The 11,210-nt window shown below is 37.4% G+C and overlaps 1 protein-coding gene across 4 annotated transcripts; it reads left to right on the top strand.

Moving 5' to 3' along the window:
* Positions 1–1,009: 1,009 nt before the first annotated feature.
* On the top strand, positions 1,010–9,334 carry LOC127849348 (phosphatidylethanolamine-binding protein 4-like). Of its 4 annotated transcripts, none has more exons than XM_052382085.1 (5): positions 1,018–1,199; positions 1,990–2,325; positions 2,997–3,095; positions 6,341–6,386; positions 8,829–9,334. In XM_052382085.1, exons 2-5 carry the CDS (start codon positions 2,071–2,073, stop codon positions 9,008–9,010), a joined length of 582 nt encoding a protein of 193 aa, XP_052238045.1. In that variant the 5' UTR covers positions 1,018–1,199; positions 1,990–2,070; the 3' UTR covers positions 9,011–9,334. The 4 variants fall into 4 exon arrangements, with proteins under 4 accessions (XP_052238046.1, XP_052238045.1, XP_052238044.1 ...); XM_052382084.1 differs by having other exon boundaries at positions 1,018–1,219; XM_052382083.1 differs by having other exon boundaries at positions 1,018–1,226.
* The last annotated feature ends 1,876 nt before the right edge of the window (positions 9,335–11,210 follow it).

The raw sequence follows: 11,210 nt of genomic DNA, 5'->3' as shown, positions 1-11,210 counted from the left end.
GATTTCAGAATAAAGATATCTAGTCTTTACCTAGCCAGACTACCAATAACAGGCATCATTGAAACAATTTTCCCCGTACATCTAGCTAAATCCCTTGCCGAAACCATTGGCATGGAAGAAAATACCTTTAAAAGAGCATTTTTAAAATCAGTTATTCTTCTATCGAGAATTTCAAAAGAAAACATTTGGCTATCCCAGATTAATCCTACCCATTTTAGCCTCTGAACTGGTACTTATATTGACTTGTCCTCATTGATCACAAATCCAGCTTCCGGCTTCATTCACGGCTACACTTGATTGACTAACAACATGAGGGATGTCTTTTAATTCTTCAATACAGCCAGTATTTTACATATCATGCACCGACTCGTTAATATCTGCAATCTATCTGCTTTAAAGCTGATTGGTTATTTACAGATACACATTTTTCAGGTAATTATAAGAATGGTAATGCGTAAGCGCCGACAATACAGTCAATTATATCAGGATTGGCACCAATGATTTTCCGAAAAAAGGACATGCCTCTTTAAACTACATTTTACAAGAGAAAAACGTGAGAAATGATACTTTTCTTCACAATGTGCGTATTATATGTAAACCAAACACGTCAAACAATTCTCCTCTATCCCCAAGGGCCTACCGATTTGACCGCTACCACGTGGTCCCTACGTGTGTCCATTTACTGTGCCAGCTCTGTCCCCGCCGGCGAAGCGATCTCTCCTCTCATCCTGACTGTCCATATTAATAAATTAACAACGCCAATACGACAAAAAAATTAATCAAATTTCACAATGAAATGTGGTTGAGAAAATAAATAAAACGATTTAAATCAAGTCTTCGCTCTACCCTGCTTGCCTGTCGAATGACTAAACCTACAAATCTGTGCACGAGGAAATCTTGATTTCCGCATCATTGGACATATATCACCTTCAAAAACCTGTATAACCAGTTTATTCATTCACACAACGATAATAAATACATATACTAATTGTTGTCCTTATGTTGCACCATACTTTATTTTCCATTACGAGAAAATGTCACACGCTGGGTGTTACACGATATTCACGGATGTTTAAATATGCATGCTACATAATGTGTTTATTTTAGATGCAAGTTTATACAAAGTATGTGCATTCATGTTTGACAGTATCTGTTGGAAGAAGATATTAAGATAGATCTATACCCATAGAAGAATTTAGGTGGATATCTAGATAGAGAAGTATTTAGTCAGTGTTTTATTTTATACTTGTGTTGGTTAGTAGCTCTAAGTAGACATGTAGAAATCAAGAGGATATATACACGTAAACACTATGGTTCTAATTAATTATTAAACCTTGGTGAATATTTTGATCATTTAAAGCAATTTATCTAGGCTAGATCTAGATGTTCTTCGAGATTCTCAATCTCTTGCACGACGGTTACATTACATTTATATGGGCCGTGCTCTGTGAAAAGGGGGTTTAATCCATGTGCGTAAAGTGTCGTCACAGAAAAGCTTGTGCAGACCGCACAGTCTTATCAGGGACGACACTTACCGCTTTAATGATATTTGTCTTTTCAAGAAAGTCTCTTCTTAGCAAAAATCCAGTTAAGGCGGAAAGTGTCGTCCCTTATTAGCCTGTGCGGACTGCACAGGCTAATCTGGGACGACACTTACCGCTTTAGTGATTTTTTTCTTGTCAAGAAAGTCTCTTCTTAGCAAAAATCCAGTTAAGGCGGAAAGTGTCGTCCCTTTTAGCCTGTGCGGACTGCACAGGCTAATCTGGGACGACACTTTACGCACATGCTTTCAACCCCATTTTCACAACGCACGCCTCATATGTATGCGAGAGCATGAAACGACAACTTTGCATAGAGATTGCGAGATTCTAAGCCTAGTTTTCGATTTACAGTACAAAGAAAATGTGTGGCGTCATCAAATGACGTCATATTTGACTAAATTACAAAAACACGGATGTAGAGAACACAATTTCCATTCTTTCATTTCAGGCTAGATCTAATACACTTGACACCTGAAATATTCGCAGATAATAAATCGAGACTACTGTAAATATAGCTTTAGAAAAAGCGATGTGGATTGTTATCATTGCGGTCTGCATCGGAAATATAGCTCCCGGTTCGGCTACATCCGAAAAGCGTGGCTTATCGAAAAACAATGACATCAAATATGACGTCATTAGGAAGGTGTTGACCGACGGCTGCGACTCTGATAGAGTTGCGGTACTTGGTGTTGCATTTGAGGGGCAGGATTTTGAATGTGGCGTCACATCCAACAGACAGGCTACATCTAGACAACCGGAAGTAACTCTACCTACAGCTCAAAACGTAAGTTAGTAAAATGGTTAGGAAATCTATCCGTGTAGCCATTGGTATAATGTACAGCCGTCTTTCTGGCCCTGTAATTGTATTCACATGTAAATTATTACTAAACATACATGTATTTTCGAACACACTTTAATATATCAATACGTAATTAAATCTGTAAGCATGGAAAATAAACAACAGTAAAATCTTTTTTGCAAAATTTCAAGCTAAATTATGATTTATATCATAACATGGTTTCCCATTACGGCATTATACCGATCTTTCTTTTTTGTTTCCGAGATGTGTTACGGTGCGCACTTTTCTTGTTCAATAAATAGTTTCTTGATTGAAATTAGGCATAATTAATAGATCTACTGTTTCTTTATTATTTACACTTTTAAATACGAATTATTTAATTGCATACCATTTGTAAAACCTACAAAAAACATATTTACATACCGATATGCTTTGTTTAAATTAAATAATCACAGCATTATCTAGAGTTAGCATGACCTTCTTTTATATTAAACTCCGCAAATCATGGGCTAGATCGTCATAATAATTGTTACTAAACAGGAAATAAATTAAAACTTCTCAAAGTTGTAATACACTCTCTGCATGTATTGACGCGCATGTATTAAGCCCAGTTTTCCCAGAACGAGGCTAAAATCTTGCACGTTTTATTTTTCCAGGACATTAAGTATACCTTAATTATGATTGACCCGGACGCGCCGGGTCACAGTCTTCAAGACCTTACTTTTTGGCTTCACTGGGCCGTCACTGACGTCAAAGTAAGTACATATGGTCAATTCTAGGCTAGTAAAATATATCTGGATTGACTGGGCCGTCACGTACGTAATGGACAGTACACGTGGTCAATTATAGTCTAGTAAAATATATCAGGCTCCATTGGGCCGTCACCTCCGGCATGAAAAGTACATGTGGTCACGAATAGGCAAGTAAAATATATCTGGATCCCCTTGGCCATAAGGCACGTACACATCACATAAGAATAAACATAATATGACTTGCTCCACTGGGCAGCCAATGACCTCAAGGTAAGTACAATCAACTTAAGGCACCTACAAATCACGTATTTTGGTGTAAGAAAGTAACATGGAGACTGCTTAATTGTGATACTTCTGACGTTAAGGCAAGTACGGCTGGTGAAATTGTACCATCATTGACGTAAAGTGCAATCACCTCAAGGCAAATACAGTGTAGCTGGATTCACTGGGTCATGATTGACGTCAAGGCAATAACAACAACGCAAGGCAAGTTCGAGCTGGTTTCACTGGGTCAGTACTCATAATTGACTTCAGTGCAGGTACAATCACCTCAAGGCAAGTACAATGTAACTTGGTTCACTGAGTCGTGACTGATGTCAAGGAACTTACAACAACTCAAGGCACGTACGATGTAGTTAGTTCCACTGGTCTGCAACTGATGTCAAGGCAAGTCAAGGCAAGTACAGCACCTCAAATCAAGTACAACGTAGCTGGTTCCACTGGGCTGCAACTGATGTCAAGGCAAGTCAAGGCAAGTCAATGCAAGTCAAGGCAAGTACAGCTCCTCAAATCAAGTACAATGTAGCAGAGTCAACTGGGCTGCAACTGACGTCAAGGCAAGTCAAGGCAAGTACGGCTCCTCAAATCAAGTACAATGTTGCTGTGTCCACTGGGCTGCAACTGACGTCAAGGCAAGTCAAGGCAAGTACAGCTTCTCAAATCAAGAACAACGTAGCTGGTTCCACTGGGCTGCAACTGACGTCAAGGCAAGTCAAGGCAAGTACAGCTCCTCAAATCAAGTACAACGTAGCTGGTTCCAATGGGCTGCAACTGACGTCAAGGCAATTCAGGGCAATTCAGGGCAAGTACAGCTCCTCAAATCGAGTACAATGTTGCTGAGTTCACTGGGCTGCAACTGACTTCAAGGCAAGTCAAGGCATTTACAGCTCCTCAAATCAAGTACAACGTAGCTGGTTTCACTAGTCTATCACTGACATCAAGATAGGTTTAACCCATTTATGCCTAGCGTCCAGAGAAAAGGCCTTGGCAAACAGCGTAGACCCAGATGAGACGCCGCATGATGCGGCATCTCATCAGGGTCTGCGCTGTTTGCTTAAAGGAATTTCTGTAAGAAATATTCTAAATATAGAAATAAATATACTAGACATCCCTCATTTTGGAAATAAATTGAACCAATTTAAAAGGATGGGAGAGTCCACTAGGCATAAATGGTTTAATCTACCCTAGACATGCGCAATGTAGTTGGATCCACCATGCCGTAATTGCTGAGCAGGGACAAGTAAAAATCACGTGTAGGCAAAGGCAATATCGTCTCTATCCCGTCAATGACGTCTAGGCAAGTTCAATCACTTTTAGGCAAGCACACTTTGGCTGGCTATACTTGATCATTACGGACGTAAATGCAATACATACTAGTAGAATTAGTTCTGAATCAAGTAAGCGTCTTTTTTTTAAATACAATTAATGTCTTTCTAACATGCCATGAATTATTGTTTATGGTCAGGGGCTTTCAGTCTGAGAACAAATCTCACTAGGACTTCTCTATCACGAATTCAAGTTTATGACTCACATTTTTAGCATAGGTGCAACGACATTTCGAAAACCCACATCGATCGGTTGACCATTATGAAGCCTTACCTGATCAAAAATCAGACGAAATATCTATTTAATTTAGTATATGGTAATTCTTACAATTTTTTTTGGAAACGTTTTTCTAACGTTTTCTTCCAAGAATATTGCTGACACCGTTTTTATTGAATTTTTCTAAGACCGTTTTACGTGAAAAAACCTTCTAAGAAACTAAAACAAATTTCGTTAGTAAAACTATTCTGTTCTTGTTGATAGTGACCTCACACCTAATTTCTATTTCCTTTGTTTACTGTTCTGTGAGAGGTCAAATGTTTACAAAACTGAATTCATAAGGCCCTGGTTTAAGGATATGTAACATTTCATCGGTTAATTATAAATAGAAATTAAAACATATTCTCAGCAGGAAGTGGGGCATAAAGCACTTTTTTCTTTGAAAATGTGTAAAAAATGGCGGAGTACGATGAATGTTTTCTGATTTATGACATAGATTCTGACCTGCCTTTCTATGGATTTGATGAAGTAGAGTTTGAAAGTAATAGAGATGTGTTAATTGAAGTTAAAATGATTTACTTTGAGCCAGAAATTAACGTTACGAGTAGAGCTAACGGTTTAAATGTGGCATCGGATGTAATGGATTTGCGCGAATTCTGGACGAGTGTTGTGTCTGTAAAATATTAAATGGAAAGCTGTAAATGTATCAAGTCGGAAAAGAAAACGGATGGTTGCATAATGGTATGCGTGAACTAATGTAATTCTACGTATTTATTTTCATAGTTATGTCATTTTGTAACCATTCACTTTCGTCACTATTTGGAATTCCCGTTTCTAAAAATAGAACATTTTGGTAACAAGGGGGGCGACTCGTGATGCCAGCAATTGTTAAGGTTACAATATACTAAATAATCGAGTCATGAAGGGCTGTACTCTCTAAACAAATCATCATATTTTCCTCGAAGGCATGTTATACACTTTAGACTGTTGTTCGGGTTTTATCGTTTGGAGATATTGATAGGGTAAGCATAGGTGTTCACTACTAAATCCCTGAAATAGGATAAAGTTGGAGATTAAAGAAAATATGGCACTGCAAAAGGTTACAATCCACTAGAAAATGGCCGAAAAAAGGCGCAAAAACAGTCGATTTTGATTTGAGTCGAATTCTTTTTTGGTTTGAACATGACATATCTTTTTTATTGCTTAAATCGATTCAGCTAAGATTGCCCATCAAGAAAATGTATGGTTATGGGGGTCTCTATGTGCGAAATGGTGTATTTATTTTAGCTCAAAGTTGTCGCTTTTACATCAAAACATATAAGGAAACTATTTAGTATATTTTGACCTAAACATTTACTTCAGCGGCAACTTCCCTGTATCTTGCAACTATGCTTTCAGCGTCATCGGCGCTCTCGTTCTCTTTACAGGGATCTCATCTCCGGGACGGTACAGTTCAAGGGCACACGCTTATGGGTAAGTTGCTATTTAAAGCGCGTTTACTTACTTAAGGGAAAGCATTGATGTTTCCACACATTTTCTTACTTAAAGCGTTCCGATTCTTGAGTTTGTTGATAATTGAATATGGTACTTGTGTTATTGGCGTCGCACTGAAGTGCGGCGACTAGTATGTAATACGTTTTTTTTTCGCTTATGGGAGGAAAAGTTATTTTATGGATCAATGTATATATTTTTGTTGTCAGAATATCTTGCATAGTGGTGATTTGTTTTTGTAAATTAGTGTAAATAAGTACAGTTTGTGCCTATTACATTTGCTACAACATTTATTGCCAATAATGCAAAGCTAATTATTTTAATTAATAACTGATCACAGGGACTGGGCAATAATAAAATATCACAGGGACTGGGCAAATACGCGAACCGGTGAAACTTTCTGGTTTTGTATAAAAACAAAACTTCTTTGTTCCACTATCCGAGCAACCACCTAGTTACTAATAAAGGCGCTATAGAGTGCGAAGCGCGACACGTATTATTAATTGTAATAATGAGTCTTGATAAAGGAAGCCGCTTATCAATGAAGAGCACCATCACAGCACCCCAGTCTCATTACTATCAAGTCCTCCTATAGGTTTTTTTAAGAACTACATATAGAAGGCCGCAGGCCTGACCCGTATCTTGCCAGTGGTATGGACCCTCTGGTATGGACCTTTAATCCCGCTCATTATCCAGCGTTTAAAATTCCGGGTTTACATTTAAACCGACTATTAATAGCTTATTAATATCTTAGTTAGAAGGTGATTTTTCAAGCGGTTCCGTAGTGTAGTGGTTACACGCTCGCTTCACATGTGAGAGGTCCATTGTTCGAGCCCCAGTAGAATCAAATTATTATATTTGTGTTCTATGTTAACTTTTTGTTTTAATGTAGACATTTTAGTTTAAATAAATATGCTGTTTTATTGTAACCATTTATTGTTTTAATTATGCCCATGAAATATATGTGTGAGAGGGTGGGGGTCGTAAACACATTAAAACTACACAGTTCTGTTCCATTAATGAAAACTGCACACGGATGCCAGTAAAAAAAGGAAACCAATGTAAATAAAATGAACTATGAAACATTTGGGGGTTACAACACAAAATCATAGATAATGGTTATTTGGGGGTTATAACACAACATCATAGATAATGGTTATTTGGGCGTAACAACACAAAATCATAGATAAGGTTATACCAGTATCTTTTTCTATTTTGTTTAAAATAATCGGCCAATATTTTAATATTTACAGTAGAAAAAAAATCGTTCCATGTAACTTCATTGAGTGCCTTTTACACTGAAATTCCGACGCCCTTTGATGCTTTGCATCAATACTTATCTTGTAATGTATATATATAACGTGGTATCATGATGGTCTGATAGGTATTTACCTCATCGTTCGAGTGTTTGGTTTATTTTTAATGTAGGGACGTCTATATTATTAAATATTTTAATCATTTGATAAAGGTAACCATCAGCTATCATTATTATTTTTTGCGTGTTCGATCTACGGCGCGGTAACATAATTTGAGTGCGGGTTTGGTCATGAAATCCTTTCTATGGCAAATCCACCACCACTGATTCAAGTATGTTAAAGGGGCCTTTTCACGGTTGGGTAAATTGACAAAATTGAAAAAAAAGTTGTTTCAGATTCGCAAATTTCCGTTTAAGTTATGATATTTGCGAGGTAAAAGTAATACTGAACATTCCCCATGCTCTAAAACAGCAATTATATGCATCGTTTGACGATTTAAAAACCTGAAAATTGTAAAGCGTTGCAACGCGAAACGAATTAATAATTTGGAGAGTTCTGTTGTTGCGTTAAATTTTGTGAAACTACGAGGATTGCTTATATAAAGTATTCACATACTTTATTGTATCAGGAAGAATGGCCGAGAGGTCCAAGTGGTTTTTACGACTTTTTACTCCAGAACTCCAGGGTCAGTGGTTCGAGCCCTGCTGAGGGTTACCTTTTTTTTCTTTTTTAAATTGTATTCTTGATTTTTTTTACTGAAGCTTGTTAGATCCTATGTTTATCAATATAAAGCAGTTAATGACAAACTTCAAAACATGCCAAAATCTGTGAAAAGGTCCCTTTAATAATACATGTAGTCAGTTACTGGCATACGTATAAATACAGTACATGTTAACGAGTTATTATAAAAAAGAGTGAGTTAGTTACCTAGCCGCCGTCACGTAACTGAAAAACTGATGAAAATGCGATATCCTGCTAATCACTTAAAGAAACCACTAATGTTTGATATAGTTAAAAACCCATATTTTGTACACTTTTGTAGAACTTGCTCTTTCAGTAGGTCGTGTAAAAATGGCATTGGCTGTTTTCTGAGAAAGTTTAGGGGTCGGGTTAGCGGGTGGAGCTAAGTTTGGAGTTCAGCAACTTTATTTTACTCTGCCTGTTTCAGGATTTTCTGGTCCCTCGCCTCCGTCCGGTACACACCGCTATATTCTTGTTGTATTCGAAACTCCGCGTACTGCGCAACTGCCGGTGAAAGCACGCGGCCATTTCAGTCTCAAGGAATTTGCAGATGTCAACGAGGTCTCGTCTATCAAAGGAATATTCCAGTTCAAAGTCCCTGCGTCGTAACCGTGACGTCACGTATGCATATAAAATGCCGTCTGCCAGTTTGAGACGAACTTCCTCTACATTGGGAGAGGCGCTATTCCAATAAATATTTATTAGCGTTAACAGAAAACGTATACACATGTACATGCAATCACTGAACGTTAAACCACGTGATGTCTAATCCATTCCGTTTAATGTGTAACCAGGTATTATTGATTTCTTCACTTTTGATCGGTATTTTATTATATCTTGTCTTACTATCAAAAAAACAGTTTCATAGTATACACATGTATAACACAAATAATGAGTAAGATGAAATCCACTACAATAAACTCGGAAATCTAATGTATACATTTTTACTTGCATCTAAAACTTAGCGGCGAGTTATCTTTAAAATTTACTGACTCTCGATCAATGAGCCATGACGTTTTTAACCCTTTGCATGCTGGGAAATTTGTCGTCTGCTAAAATGTCGTCTGCTGAATTTCTAAAATTAGCATTTTCTTCGATTTTTTTTTCAAAGAATACTATCAGAATAGCAAACAGTTTGGATCCAGATGAGACGCCACGTTCTGTGGCGTCTCATTAGGATCCAAACTGTTTGCAAAGGCCTTCAAAATCCGGTTCCAGCGCTCAAAGGGTTAAATAAATAAACAATGCGTTTGTTTACAGACAAACGTATTTCAAAAAGTTTTTTTTCTACATTATCTTTCACCCAGAAGACACTTATAATTTGTTTTATCATAATCATCAAAAATTATCATCAGTATCATTTCTGTGGAACGCTGTAATTTGCATAGTAGTGTTTCAGGCTTCTGGTGCTTTAGAAAAAGTTCACCAAGCACCAACATCGGAAAGGTAATTGTATACAGGTGAAATGAATAATTGAACAGCATGTTTATTTGAATAACATGTTTATCAGAAAATATCAAATATAATTATAAGTTTAGCCGTACTTATAATAGCTTAATTGCACTGACAGCTTTAAAATATTGAGACACTCAAGTCCGTTCCAGTGTAGATCCAGTACTTGAGAGAAGATTGCGAGAACCCTCCCTCAGTTCCCGTAGGGATCGAATTTAGGACATTCTGACAGCTAGGCGGACACCGTATCCAACATGCCACACCGACCTTTTTTAAATCAATAAATATAAGAATTAATATATGCCTTTCGAAATGATTTTGTTAGGGCACAGGAACAACGACCCGTAATTGACAACATTTTTTTTTAATCCATGCGTCTTATATTAGTTTCTTCATAATTTAAGACCTAAAACAAAAATAATTTAAGACCTAAAACAAACAGCTAATGACAATCTTTTGTAATTTAAGCTCATGGGTAAACCAGATATGGAAATTCAGGCACAATGGCACGCCCTATTTGGAGATTCAAGCACAATGTCACTCCAAATTTGAAAATTCAGGCACAATGGTAGCCATATTCGGAAATTCAGGCACATTTACACGCCCTATTTGGAAATTCAGACACTTTGGCAGGCCAGATTTGGAAAGTAAGGTACACTGGCACGCCAGATTTAGAATTCAGGCACATTGACACGCCATGTTTGGAAATTCAGGCAAATTGGCACGCCACATTTGGAAATTCATTCACATTGACACGCAATATTTGGAAATTCGAGCACATTGACATGCTAGATTTGGAACTCCAGGCATATTGGCACGCCAAATTTGAAAATTCAGACCCATTGGCACGCCAGATTTGGAAATTCAGGCACATTGGTACGCCAGATTTTTGAAATTCAGGAGCATTGGCACGCCAGATTTGGAACCTCGGGCACATTGGCACGCCAGATTTGGAAATTGAGGCACATTGACACGCCATATTTGGAAATTCAGGCACATTGGCACGCCAGACTTGAAAATTCAGGCACATTGGCACGCCAGATTTGGAAATTGATGCACATTGACACGCCAGATTCGAAAATTCAGGCACATTGTCCAGATTTGGCACTTCATGCACATTGGCATGCCAGATTTGGCACTTCATGCACATTGGCATGCCAGATATGGAAATTCAGGCACATTGGCAAACATTCTGTTTGTGCATTCAACTTACTCAATAGCTGTCACCCTTAATAAACTTAATAACAATAACAATGTTATTTTACATCTTATAATCTCAACTTAAAAAGGTTTTCATTTTTTTTAAATCAAAATCATAGTGTTGTGATTAATTAGAGGCTTTCAATTGTAATATAAA

The sequence above is a fragment of the Dreissena polymorpha genome, chromosome 10 (assembly GCF_020536995.1).
Source record: "Dreissena polymorpha isolate Duluth1 chromosome 10, UMN_Dpol_1.0, whole genome shotgun sequence".
NCBI lineage: Eukaryota > Metazoa > Mollusca > Bivalvia > Myida > Dreissenidae > Dreissena > Dreissena polymorpha.
The sequence above is the reverse complement of the archived record's forward strand: the minus strand, read 5'-3'. Positions and strand labels throughout refer to the sequence as shown.

Bases quoted from the DNA above. Each gene is read 5' to 3' on its own strand.
- LOC127849348 (XM_052382085.1), top strand. From the start codon at position 2,071: ATGTGGATTGTTATCATTGCGGTCTGCATCGGAAATATAGCTCCCGGT. The intron at 3,096-6,340 runs GTAAGTACATAT...TTCTCTTTACAG, and splicing joins GGGCCGTCACTGACGTCAAA to GGATCTCATCTCCGGGACGG. The intron at 6,387-8,828 runs GTAAGTTGCTAT...TGCCTGTTTCAG, and splicing joins TCAAGGGCACACGCTTATGG to GATTTTCTGGTCCCTCGCCT.